This window comes from Salvelinus alpinus, chromosome 1 (assembly GCF_045679555.1).
Source record: "Salvelinus alpinus chromosome 1, SLU_Salpinus.1, whole genome shotgun sequence".
Lineage (NCBI taxonomy): Eukaryota > Metazoa > Chordata > Actinopteri > Salmoniformes > Salmonidae > Salvelinus > Salvelinus alpinus.
Window position 1 is genome coordinate 13,057,313 of NC_092086.1, and position 14,766 is coordinate 13,072,078.

Genomic DNA, 14,766 nt, shown 5'->3' on the forward strand with positions numbered 1-14,766 from the left:
TTTTCTAAATATAAGGAATTTGAAATTATTACGTAAGATACGTAAGTATTTTTTAAACCAAATACTTTTAGACTTTTACTCAAGTATAATTTTACTGAGTGTCTTTTACTTTTACTTTTACTCCAGTCTAACAGTTGGGTAGTTTTTCCACCACTGATTCCTAGTACACTTCCACACTGCAGTTACGCTGTACCTGTCCTGATGATGCATGGCAACAACCACGCTGTTAACTACAGCCATAATAGAACACAATAACATCCATCATATCAGCTGTCTATCCTTCATCATCCATCATATCAGCTCTCTGTCCTTCATCATCCATCATATCAGCGGTCTGTCCTTCATCATCCATCATATCAGCTGTCTATCCTACATCATCCATAATATCAGCTGTCTATCCTTCATCATCCATCATATCAGCTGTCTATCCTTCATCATCCATCATATCAGCTGTCTATCCTTCATCATCCATTATATCAGCTGTCTATCCTTCATCATCCATCATATCAGCTGTCTATCCTTCATCATCCATCATATCAGCTGTCTATCCTTCATCATATCAGCTGTATATCCTTCATCATCCATTATATCAGCTGTCTGTCCTTCATCATCCATTATATCAGCTGTCTATCCTTCATCATCCATCATATCAGCTGTCTATCCTTCATCATATCAGCTGGCTATCCTTCATCATATCAGCTGTCTATCCTTCATCATCCTTCATATCAGCTGTCTATCCTTCATCATCCATCATATCAGCTGTCTATCCTTCATCATATCAGCTGTCTGTCCTACATCATCCATCATATCAGCTGTCTATCCTTCATCATCCATCATATCAGCTGTCTGTCTTTCATCATCCATCATATCAGCTGTCTATCCTTCATCATCCATCATATCAGCTGTCTATCCTTCATCATATCAGCTGTCTATCCTTCATCATCCATTATATCAGCTGTCTATCCTTCATCATCCATCACATCAGCTGTCTATCCTTCATCATCCATCATAGAAGCTGTCTATCCTTCATCATCCATCATATCAGCTGTCTATCCTTCATCATATCAGCTGTCTATCCTTCATCATCCATTATATCAGCTGTCTGTCCTTCATCATCCATCATATCAGCTGTCTCTCCTTCATCATCCATCATATCAGCTGTCTATCCTTCATCATATCAGCTGTATATCCTTCATCATCCATCATATCAGCTGTCTATCCTTCATCATCCATTAAATCAGCTGTCTGTCCTACATCATCCATCATATCAGCTGTCTATCCTTCATCATCCATCATATCAGCTGTCTGTCCTTCATCATCCATTATATCGGCTGTCTATCCTTCATCATCCATCATATCAGCTGTCTATCCTTCATCATCCATTATATCAGCTGTCTATCCTTCATCATATGCTGTCTGTCCTTCATCATATCAGCTGTCTATCCTTCATCATCCATCATATCAGCTGTCTATCCTTCATCATATCAGCTGTCTATCCTTCATCATCCTTCATATCAGCTGTCTATCCTTCATCATATCAGCTGTCTATCCTTCATCATATCAGCTGTCTATCCTTCATCATCCATCATATCAGCTGTCTATCCTTCATCATATCAGCTGTCTATCCTTCATCATATCAGCTGTCTATCCTTCATCATCCATCATATCAGCTCTCTGTCCTTCATCATCCATCATATCAGCTGTCTGTCCTTCATCATCCATTATATCGGCTGTCTATCCTTCATCATCCATCATATCAGCTGTCTATCCTTCATCATCCATTATATCAGCTGTCTATCCTTCATCATATGCTGTCTGTCCTTCATCATATCAGCTGTCTATCCTTCATCATCCATCATATCAGCTGTCTGTCCTTCATCATATCAGCTGTCTATCCTTCATCATATCAGTTGTCTATCCTTCATCATATCAGCTGTCTATCCTTCATCATCTGTTGTCTATCATCTAGCTGTCTATCCTTCATCATATCAGCTGTCTATCCTTCATCATATCAGTTGTCTATCCTTCATCATATCAGCTGTCTGTCCTTCATCATCTGTTGTCTATCATCTAGCTGTCTATCCTTCATCATATCAGCTGTCTATCCTTCATCATATCAGTTGTCTATCCTTCATCATATCAGCTGTCTATCCTTCATCATATCAGCTGTCTATCCTTCATCATCCATCATATCAGCTGTCTGTCCTTCATCATATCAGCTGTCTATCCTTCATCATATCAGCTGTCTATCCTTCATCATATCAGTTGTCTATCCTTCATCATATCAGCTGTCTATCCTTCATCATATCAGTTGTCTATCCTTCATCATATCAGCTGTCTATCCTTCATCATATCAGTTGTCTATCCTTCATCATATCAGTTGTCTATCCTTCATCATCTGTTGTCTATCCTTCATCATATCAGTTGTCTATCCTTCATCATATCAGTTGTCTATCCTTCATCATATCAGTTTTCTATCCTTCATCATCTGTTGTCTATCCTTCATCATATCAGTTGTCTATCCTTCATCATATCAGCTGTCTATCCTTCATCATCTGTTGTCTATCATCTAGCTGTCTATCTGCCCTGATGTTGTTGTTTTTTTTTTGTCTACAACATTGTATATTTTAACCTATTTACATAAATAAACATGCACATAAATGAGTGTGTTTGTGTTTGTCTGTGTGTCCCTAAAGGTCCCACCTGCAGGACCTGAAGGACGTGACCCACAACATCCACTATGAGACATTCCGCGTCAGGAGGCTGAACGAGAGTAACCTGACCGTCCACGGTCTGGCCCTGTCCTGCTTTCCAATGGAGAACGGGACCCACGGAACCAACGGAACCAATGGAACCTCGGACAGGAGTGACTCAGAGAGCCACCTCTGAGGGGGACCACAGAGTGCGTCGCACACAGCAGCAGCTCCAGCTTCCTGCTCACAGCTTCCTGTTTCCTGTTTTGACTGCAAAATGGTTGGTCGACTGTTTCCCCCAAACGGAACACGAGAAAGAGAGCGAAAGAAAGAAAGAGGAGCTTTTTTTTAACAAAGGAGAGATGTTTTCGGTGGCCACCACACCTTGGATTTTGAACATTTTATTGAGTTTTACTAAAGACATTATTGATAAGAAATGCATTTAAACTTCATATATGAATATATTTTCTCATGATGAGTTTATATTTCCTGGAAGCAGGGTCACACAGGGCTGGAAGAGCAGAGAGAGATGGGGAGAGAGAAATGAAAACAGAGAGGGAGAGGGGGAGATTGATGGATGGAAAGGGGGAGAGTGAGGGATGGAGAGAAATGAAAACAGAGAGGGAGAGAGGGGTAAGGTGAGAGATGGAGAGAGAGAGATAAAAACAGAGAGAGAGGGGGAGAGTGAGGGATGGAGAGAGAGAGGAAGAGATAAAAATAGAGAGGGGGAGAGAGAGGAGGTGTGTTATGTGCTCAGACAAAATTATTTCTGCAATACCGATGTTTATGCAGTATCATTGTTTACACTCATACTACCCCTGGAATTCAGAAAACTGGAATCACCTGCCTGAGAGTGATTTACAGTATACTGTAGCTAACACAGCTACAGCCTCCTGTATTCTACAGTACCCACGTCCATTCAACTACAGCCTCCTGTATTCTACAGTACCCACGTCCATTCAGCTACAGCCTCCTGTATTCTAGAGTACCCACGTCCATTCAGCTACAGCCTCCTGTATTCTACAGTACCCACGTCCATTCAGCTACAGCCTCCTGTATTCTACAGTACCCACGTCCCTTCAGCTACAGCCTCCTGTATTCTAGAGTACCCACGTCCATTCAGCTACAGCCTCCTGTATTCTAGAGTACCCAAGTCCATTCAGCTACAGCCTCATGTATTCTACAGTACCCTCGTCCCTTCAACTACAGCCTCCTGTATTCTACAGTACCCACGTCCATTCAGCTACAGCCTCCTGTATTCTACAGTACCCACAGCCATTCAGCTACAGCCTCCTGTATTCTAGAGTACCCACGTCCCTTCAGCTACAGCCTCCTGTATTCTAGAGTACCCACGTCCATTCAGCTACAGCCTCCTGTATTCTACAGTACCCACGTCCATTCAGCTACAGCCTCCTGTATTCTACAGTACCCACGTCCATTCAGCTACAGCCTCCTGTATTCTACAGTACCCACGTCCATTCAGCTACAGCCTCCTGTATTCTACAGTACCCACAGCCATTCAGCTACAGCCTCCTGTATTCTAGAGTACCCACGTCCCTTCAGCTACAGCCTCCTGTATTCTAGAGTACCCACGTCCATTCAGCTACAGCCTCCTGTATTCTACAGTACCCACGTCCATTCAGCTACAGCCTCCTGTATTCTACAGTACCCACGTCCCTTCAGCTACAGCCTCCTGTATTCTAGAGTACCCACGTCCATTCAGCTACAGCCTCCTGTATTCTAGAGTACCCACGTCCATTCAGCTACAGCCTCCTGTATTCTAGAGTACCCACGTCCATTCAGCTACAGCCTCCTGTATTCTAGAGTACCCACGTCCATTCAGCTACAGCCTCCTGTATTCTAGAGTACCCACAGCCATTCAGCTACAGCCTCCTGTATTCTACAGTACCCACGTCCATTCAGCTACAGCCTCCTGTATTCTAGAGTACCCACGTCCATTCAGCTACAGCCTCCTGTATTCTAAAGTACCCACGTCCATTCAGCTACAGCCTCCTGTATTCTAGAGTACCCACGTCCATTCTGGGTGTTATTTGGCCACAGCAGAAATGATATGGTCTATATCAGATTTGTCAAACTCATTCCACTGAGGGTCGAGTGTCTGTGGGTTTTTGTTTTTGTTCCATTCAATTAAAACCTAGACAACCAGGTGAAAGGAGATCCTTACTAATTAGTGACCTTAATTCCTCCAGCAAGAACAAGGGTGGAGCGAAAACCTGCAGACACTCTGCCCTCCGTGGAATGAGTTTGACACGTGGTCTGTATGCTACTGTGTGAATACTGTAATGTGGCTTTGTTTGAATTCCGCCCCGTTTCTCCATCTCTCAAAGGACGGCAGCCTTTTTAACACTGTATGAATACTGGCAGAGCCGTAGCCTAGCCTATGTATGGCTTATGAACCTCTCTCTATAACACAGGCATAGGCCTGTAATATATTCAGACGCTTCATTTCATTTAATACGCATGTTGACTTAAAAAAAAAAGAAAATATATTTTTTCCAGAAAAGTTTTTTTTGTTTTGTTACCTTTTCCACCTGCGGTAAACGTCGATGCACACATACATATCCATACACACTTGTCCATCCATACGTACACAGTCCAGTTGTGTATGGAGGGAATCCTAGATCCTTTCTGTCTCCTTCCCCGATGGTGAGCTGTGCTGTTTGGAGAGAGGGCTCCACCTAGAGGCCAAGTGGAGGAATGACCGGAGTCAGAGACAAGAGGATACAAACTGTACTCTCTCACCAAAGTGTCTGGGGGTTGCAAAATGCCCAGTAGCTCTCAATGATACTATGTTATGGGAGAGACAGAAATAATGCAGACAGGATTAGATTAGCCCACTTTACTCTCCTCTGTTTCATGGCTTTGGATGTGCCTAACTTAGAGACCCAAACTTCCTGTTTAACGTTAACATGTAAATGTGATGCTAGGAGGCCGCTTTCCGGACACAGATTAAGCCCACTTGGTCCTATAAGCCTTCTCCATTGAAAGTGTTTCGTAGTCCAAGACTAGGTTTAATCTGTGTTGGGGAAACTGGTGCTATGATAACCAGGTATGTGTGTGTGTTTGCCCGTTCAAAGCCTGTCGTGTCTTCACAGACTGACGGCCTCTTCTTCAACTGCTGATCAGCTGTCTGTTTTTAGACCACATCACTAGATCTGTTGTCCATTAAAGGTACATCCCTCCCTCATGTACATACCTAGTGTTGACCTGGTACACAGCCTCTTCAGCTGTGGGCTGCCTATAACAGTCAAACATACACACAGGCACACACACACACACACAGACACACAGACACACAGGCACACACAGACACACAGACACACAGGCACACACACACACACACACACACACACACACACACACACACACACACACACACACACACAGACAGACACAGACACACAGGCACACACACACACACACACACAGACACACATCCACACCCATCCATGACGTGACAATGTTTGTGTTGTTGTTTATCTCCTGCCTCTGATGTTTTATAGTGTTGTAGCCTAATGTTCTGTACGCTGCATCCTGATAGACCTTGTTTTACACATTAATAAACACCGTTGATTTACCATCAAAATGATTGTCACTGTTACACGTCTGAGTGGTGGGGCCCTGTGACTCACAATGACCCAGACACAGGGGAGAATCACTGTTACACATCTGAGTGGTGGGGCCCTGTGACTCACAATGACCCAGACACAGGGGAGAATCACTGTTACACATCTGAGTGGTGGGGCCCTGTGACTCACAATGACCCAGACACAGGGGAGAATCACTGTTACACATCTGAGTGGTGGGGCCCTGTGACTCACAATGACCCAGACACAGGGGAGAATCACTGTTACACATCTGAGTGGTGGGGCCCTGTGACTCACAATGACCCAGACACAGGGGAGAATCACTGTTACACGTCAGAGTGGTGGGGCCCTGTGACTCACAATGACCCAGACACAGGGGAGAATCACTGTTACACATCTGAGTGGTGGGGCCCTGTGACTCACAATGACCCAGACACAGGGGAGAATCACTGTTACACATCTGAGTGGTGGGGCCCTGTGACTCACAATGACCCAGACACAGGGGAGAATCACTGTTACACGTCAGAGTGGTGGGGCCCTGTGACTCACAATGACCCAGACACAGGGGAGAATCACTGTTACACGTCAGAGTGGTGGGGCCCTGTGACTCACAATGACCCAGACACAGGGGAGAATCACTGTTACACATCTGAGTGGTGGGGCCCTGTGACTCACAATGACCCAGACACAGGGGAGAATCACTGTTACACATCTGAGTGGTGGGGCCCTGTGACTCACAATGACCCAGACACAGGGGAGAATCACTGTTACACATCTGAGTGGTGGGGCCCTGTGACTCACAATGACCCAGACACAGGGGAGAATCACTGTTACACATCTGAGTGGTGGGGCCCGGTGACTCACAATGACCCAGACACAGGGGAGAATCACTGTTACACATCTGAGTGGTGGGGCCCTGTGACTCACAATGACCCAGACACAGGGGAGAATCACTGTTACACATCTGAGTGGTGGGGCCCTGTGACTCACAATGACCCAGACACAGGGGAGAATCACTGTTACACGTCAGAGTGGTGGGGCCCTGTGACTCACAATGACCCAGACACAGGGGAGAATCACTGTTACACATCTGAGTGGTGGGGCCCTGTGACTCACAATGACCCAGACACAGGGGAGAATCACTGTTACACATCTGAGTGGTGGGGCCCTGTGACTCACAATGACCCAGACACAGGGGAGAATCACTGTTACACATCTGAGTGGTGGGGCCCTGTGACTCACAATGACCCAGACACAGGGGAGAATCACTGTTACACATCTGAGTGGTGGGGCCCTGTGACTCACAATGACCCAGACACAGGGGAGAATCACTGTTACACATCTGAGTGGTGGGGCCCTGTGACTCACAATGACCCAGACACAGGGGAGAATCACTGTTACACATCTGAGTGGTGGGGCCCTGTGACTCACAATGACCCAGACACAGGGGAGAATCACTGTTACATTTCCTTGATTCCTCGAGTCCTTTCTCTTCGCCTCTTTCTCAAAACCCGTTGGACGAGAATGACAAAAAGGAGGGACCTCTGACCTTCTCATCCAATGGGTTTTGAGGAGGCGGTGAGGAGAGAGGACGCGAGGGATCACGGGAAACGCGATCGAGGTTCTCCCTATAAGGCCACGTACACAAGTTGTACAGCTGATGTACAACGCGCGTGGCACAGCAGTTGTGATAAGAGAGTCAGTATGTCTGCATATAAAGTGTTGGGAGACAAACCTTCACATAAATACCAGTTGCATCACAACAACAATTGTTGTCAAGCGTGTATAATAATGCAGGTGCACCACTGTGAGTTGCTTTGGATAAAAGCCTTGGCTAAATGGCAATGTAGGAGGATGAAAGGAAGGAGATGAGGCACGCGGTTTAGTTTTGTACAACTTTTACTAAAACGGTGCAGACTGGAACCAAAACCATGTCAAAACAACAACTGCTCTGTGACAAGGCACTGCAGCCATCCTTCAGATTCACCACACCTCTTTCTCTCCTGTCCAATCAAATCCATTAGAATCACCACACCTCTTTCTCTCCTGTCCAATCAAATCCTTCAGAATCACCACACCTCTTTCTCTCCTGTCCAATCAAATCCATTAGAATCACCACACCACTTTCTCTCCTGTCCAATCAAATCCTTTAGATTCACCACACCACTTTCTCTCCTGTCCAATCAAATCCGTTAGATTCACCACACCACTCCTATCCTGTCCAATCAAATGTTTCATATCATCACCACAGTATCAGTATTTACACAAAACAATGAGCAAAACATAATAAAATAAACAAACCCTCCAAAAAACGTCTTCATATGACCTCTGTGTCACAAATAATAAACAGAGAGATACCAGAATAGTCCCCATTATATAGGAATGTAGGTGAGGGAGTGTGGCAGACAGACAAGAGATGTAGAGTACAGCTGTTCCTAAGAGTAACATGGGCCTTTTAAAAGCTGCATAGCCGAGAGCGCTCTGTGGATTGAATCCCGGCCCTAAATACCCCACAACGTCCCATAGACCAGTGTCCCTCCCGAGCCACCATACCGTATCGGCAGATCACTGTAAACTCAGTTAAACTGTGAACTCAGTTAGACTGAAACAGTTGAATTGAAACAGTTGAACTGACGCCAATGGAGACCTGGATAGAAGTTACATGTTAAATCAGCAACCGTTTTCCCTTCAGATGCTCCATAGACATTCTGAATAGCATGTTTCTGTCCTGTCTTCAGATGCTCCATAGACATTCTGAATAGCATGTTTCTGTCCTGTCTTCAGATGCTCCATAGACATTCTGAATAGCATGTTTCTGTTCTGTCTTCAGATGCTCTTCCTACCAGATCAGTGTAAACCAGTTGTTGACAGTGTTCTGAAGACTGATGTATTTTAACCCTCTAAACATGTTCCTCTGTGTGAATCCGAAGTACTTCCAACATACTTTTATTGTTATAATTATTATACAGTGTCTTATTCAGTACAGAGTTTTAACCTGTGGGGTTGTGTTTTCATGTGAAAAAATACATCAAACATGTCCCTGGACTCTTCCTCTGTTAGACAGAGAGAGAGAGAGAGAGAGAGAGAGAGAGAGAGAGAGAGAGAGAGAGAGAGAGAGAGAGAGAGAAAGAGAGAGAGATAATTGGTGGGTGATGACAAATGCCCCTAGAGGGGGGGGGGGGGGAGTGCTGGCAGCTTGGTGCTTGGCCTTAACATAGGTACAGTACAGTAAGTCAGTAGGGCTGTACAGGGTTGAGGTTGGGGAGTGATGATGTCAGTAATCCAGCCATTTTAGCTAACCGGACAGTATGCAGCAAGTTAAGATAACCAATCCAGCTATCCTAGCTAAACTGACAGTATGCAGCTAGCTAAGCTAACCAATCCAGCTATCCTAGCTAAACTGACAGTATGCAGCTAGCTAAGCTAACCAATCCAGCTATCCTAGCTAAACTGACAGTATGCAGCTAGCTAAGCTAACCAATCCAGCTATCCTAGCTAAACTGACAGTATACAGCTAGCTAAGCTAACCAATCCAGCTATCCTAGCTAAACTGACAGTATGCAGCTAGCTAAGCTAACCAATCCAGCTATCCTAGCTAAACTGACAGTATGCAGCAAGTTAAGATAACCAATCCAGCTATCCTAGCTAAACTGACAGTATGCAGCTAGCTAAGCTAACCAATCCAGCTATCCTAGCTAAACTGACAGTATGCAGCTAGTTAAGCTAACCAATCCAGCTATCCTAGCTAAACTGACAGTATGCAGCTAGTTAAGCTAACCAATCCAGCTATCCTAGCTAAACTGACAGTATGCAGCTAGTTAAGCAAACCAATCCAGCTATCCTAGCTAAACTGACAGTATGCAGCTAGTTAAGCTAACCAATCCAGCTAGCTTAGCTAAACTGACAGTATGCAGCTAATTAAGCTAACCAATCCAGCTAGCTTAGCTAGGGGTCCAGGGGTGTCGGGAAAAACATTCTGTCCTGGACTCTCCCGGCCGTTAAAAAACTGTAAGCCCACAACAGCTCACTATTTTCACGGCGCCCTCGAGATTCAATGTGAATTTATAAAATTGCAATCAAGTACTGTTGAAGTAAAGCTGGACACAAAAGTCAAGATAGCGATCAGAACAAAAATAGAATCCCCTAGTGGACCAGCAGCCACAGCTAAGAGCTAGAATCCCCTAGTGGACCAGCAGCCACAGTTAAGAGCTAGAATCCCCTAGTGGACCAGCAGCCACAGCTAAGAGCTAGAATCCCCTAGTGGACCAGCAGCCACAGCTAAGAGCTAGAATCTCCTAGTGGACCAGCAGCCACAGCTAAGAGCTAGAATCCCCTAGTGGACCAGCAGCCACAGCTAAGAGCTAGAATCCCCTAGTGGACCAGCAGCCACAGCTAAGAGCTAGAATCCCCTAGTGGACCAGCAGCCACAGCTAAGAGCTAGAATCCCCTAGTGGACCAGCAGCCACAGCTAAGAGCTAGAATCCCCTAGTGGACCAGCAGCCACAGTTAAGAGCTAGAATCCCCTAGTGGACCAGCAGCCACAGCTAAGAGCTAGAATCCCCTAGTGGACCAGCAGCCACAGCTAAGAGCTAGAATCTCCTAGTGGACCAGCAGCCACAGCTAAGAGCTAGAATCCCCTAGTGGACCAGCAGCCACAGCTAAGAGCTAGAATCCCCTAGTGGACCAGCAGCCACAGCTAAGAGCTAGAATCCCCTAGTGGACCAGCAGCCACAGCTAAGAGCTAGAATCCCCTAGTGGACCAGCAGCCACAGCTAAGAGCTAGAATCCCCTAGTGGACCAGCAGCCACAGCTAAGAGCTAGAATCCCCTAGTGGACCAGCAGCCACAGCTAAGAGCTAGAATCCCCTAGTGGACCAGCAGCCACAGCTAAGAGCTAGAATCCCCTAGTGGACCAGCAGCCACAGTTAAGAGCTAGAATCCCCTAGTGGACCAGCAGCCACAGTTAAGAGCTAGAATCCCCTAGTGGACCAGCAGCCACAGTTAAGAGCTAGAATCCCCTAGCGTACCAGCAGCCACAGCTAAGAGCTAGAATCCCCTAGTGGACCAGCAGCCACAGCTAAGAGCTAGAATCCCCTAGTGGACCAGCAGCCACAGCTAAGAGCTAGAATCCCCTAGTGGACCAGCAGCCACAGCTAAGAGCTAGAATCCCCTAGTGGACCAGCAGCCACAGTTAAGAGCTAGAATCCCCTAGTGGACCAGCAGCCACAGCTAAGAGCTAGAATCCCCTAGTGGACCAGCAGCCACAGCTAAGAGCTAGAATCCCCTAGTGGACCAGCAGCCACAGCTAAGAACTAGAATCCCCTAGTGGACCAGCAGCCACAGCTAAGAGCTAGAATCCCCTAGTGGACCAGCAGCCACAGCTAAGAGCTAGAATCCCCTAGTGGACCAGCAGCCACAGCTAAGAGCTAGAATCCCCTAGTGGACCAGCAGCCACAGCTAAGAGCTAGAATCCCCTAGTGGACCAGCAGCCACAGCTAAGAGCTAGAATCCCCTAGTGGACCAGCAGCCACAGCTAAGAGCTAGAATCCCCTAGTGGACCAGCAGCCACAGTTAAGAGCTAGAATCCCCTAGTGGACCAGCAGTCACAGCTAAGAGCTAGAATCCCCTAGTGGACCAGCAGCCACAGCTAAGAGCTAGAATCCCCTAGTGGACCAGCAGCCACAGCTAAGAGCTAGAATCCCCTAGTGGACCAGCAGCCACAGCTAAGAGCTAGAATCCCCTAGTGGACCAGCAGCCACAGCTAAGAGCTAGAATCCCCTAGTGGACCAGCAGCCACAGCTAAGAACTAGAATCCCCTAGTGGACCAGCAGCCACAGCTAAGAACTAGAATCCCCTAGTGGACCAGCACCCACAGCTAAGAGCTAGAATCCCCTAGTGGACCAGCAGCCACAGCTAAGAGCTAGAATCCCCTAGTGGACCAGCAGCCACAGCTAAGAGCTAGAATCCCCTAGTGGACCAGCAGCCACAGCTAAGAGCTAGAATCCCCTAGTGGACCAGCAGCCACAGCTAAGAGCTAGAATCCCCTAGTGGACCAGCAGCCACAGCTAAGAGCTAGAATCCCCTAGTGGACCAGCAGCCACAGCTAAGAGCTAGAATCCCCTAGTGGACCAGCAGCCACAGTTAAGAGCTAGAATCCCCCTAGTGGACCAGCAGCCACAGTTAAGAGCTAGAATTCCCTAGTGGACCAGCAGCCACAGCTAAGAGCTAGAATCCCCCTAGTGGACCAGCAGCCACAGTTAAGAGCTAGAATCCCCCTAGTGGACCAGCAGCCACAGTTAAGAGCTAGAATCTCCCTAGTGGACCAGCAGCCACAGGTAAGAGCTAGAATCCCCTAGTGGACCAGCAGCCACAGCTAAGAGCTAGAATCCCCCTAGTGGACCAGCAGCCACAGTTAAGAGCTAGAATCCCCCTAGTGGACCAGCAGCCACAGGTAAGAGCTAGAATCCCCTAGTGGACCAGCAGCCACAGCTAAGAGCTGGAATCCCCTAGTGGACCAGCAGCCACAGTTAAGAGCTAGAATCCCCTGGTGGACCAGCAGCCACAGCTAAGAGCTAGAATCCCCCTAGTGGACCAGCAGCCACAGTTAAGAGCTAGAATCCCCCTAGTGGACCAGCAGCCACAGCTAAGAGCTAGAATCTCCCTAGTGGACCAGCAGCCACAGCTAAGAGCTAGAATCCCCTAGTGGACCAGCAGCCACAGCTAAGAGCTAGAATCCCCCTAGTGGACCAGCAGCCACAGCTCAACAGACACCGTAGGGAAAGGAACCATATTCCTCCTATTGGCTAAGTAGTTGACTTGTTCTAAATAGGGAACAGGTTCTTCAGGTATTGCTCAAAAGCTCCTCTTATCCCTATACTATTCCTATAAATATTCCTTCCTCAAATAGGGCACTTCTTTTGGCGCAAAGTAGTGCACTACATAGGTAATAGGGAGCCATTTCAGATTTGCCCGTAACCTAAATGAGCCGCCACCCACTGACCAGTATCATGACACACCAAACCAACAGGCTCAGCTTTAAACTGGTCTGATTGGCTGAAAGACTGTCTCAACCAATCACAATCCTCAGTCAATAAATAAATAAATAAATAGATAAATACATTATGTACAGCACATCATTGAAGGTGAATAAATCAAAGTGGGACCAGTTGGTTAAAAGCCTGGCCTGTAGTGTTTGTGTGAAGCAGGAAACCAGACAGTCAGGAATCCTCAAGCTCACTACATGAATACTTAAGGTTAGAGGCAGTGAGGCTTTTAAAGGCAATGTTTCCGGGTTCGGGAGATCCCACTCACGGTAAACACTACATATGGCGGCTCAATGGGATAATGCCTTTAAAAGCAGAAATGCCTATTACCTGCTATCGGCTGGGGGGTTGGGGTTGGGGGGGGGGGGGGGGCTGGCCTGTACCTCTATCTCACCCATATCACCCCTGTCACCTTCACCTGAGGGCCAAGTACAAACTGTTATCTTTAGGACTGGAGCTGAAATAATGTTACAACAGCTGTCTGCCTGGGGGTCTGGCGGCGGGATGCAGTGTGTGTGTGTGTGTGTGTGTGTGTGTGTGTGTGTGTGTGTGTGTGTGTGTGTGTGTGTGTGTGTGTGTGTGTGTGTGTGTGTGTGTGTGTGTGTGTGTGTGTGTGTGTGTGTGTGTGTGTGTGTGTGTGTGTTGTGTGGGTGTGTGTACCCAGGCGGTACCTAAATATAGCATGAGAAAATTACCCTGTGTGGCGTAAGGAGGTGTAAGCTACGCTGTTACAGTGGAGATCAACCTGGACGTCATTATGAAACAACTGTAACAGTGGAGATCAACCTGGACGTCATTATGAAACAACTGTTACAGTGGAGATCAACCTGGACGTCATTATGAAACAACTGTTACAGTGGAGATCAACCTGGACGTCATTATGAAACAACTGTTACAGTGGAGATCAACCTGGACGTCATTATGAAACAACTGTTACAGTGGAGATCAACCTGGACGTCATTATGAAACAACTGTTACAGTGGAGCTCAACCTGGACGTCATTATGAAACAACTGTTACAGTGGAGATCAACCTGGACGTCATTATGAAACAACTGTTACAGTGGAGATCAACCTGGACGTCATTATGAAACAACTGTTACAGTCATCTCAACCTGGACGTCATTATGAAACAACTGTTACAGTGGAGATCAACCTGGACGTCATTATGAAACAACTGTTACAGTGGAGATCAACCTGGACGTCATTATGAAACAACTGTTACAGTGGAGATCAACCTGGACGTCATTATGAAACAACTGTTACAGTGGAGATCAACCTGGACGTCATTATGAAACAAATCCTCCCACACAAACACACACACACACACACACACACACACACACACACACACACACACACACACACACACACACACACACAGCAGTAAGGTGTAGAGAGAGGACACACAGCATTAAGGAGAGC

At 46.6% G+C, this 14,766-nt stretch overlaps 1 protein-coding gene across 5 annotated transcripts in view; it reads left to right on the plus strand.

Annotated features, from left to right (window-relative positions):
* septin12 (septin 12) overlaps positions 1-6,300 on the plus strand; it is a 178,809-nt gene extending 172,509 nt beyond the window's left edge. For all 5 annotated transcript variants that reach the window (XM_071391290.1, XM_071391282.1, XM_071391320.1 and 2 more), the window contains one exon: positions 2,697-6,300. In XM_071391290.1, the coding sequence (XP_071247391.1) occupies positions 2,697-2,889 (193 nt within the window). In that variant the 3' untranslated portion in view covers positions 2,890-6,300. The remainder of the gene's footprint in view (positions 1-2,696) is intronic.
* The last annotated feature ends 8,466 nt before the right edge of the window (positions 6,301-14,766 follow it).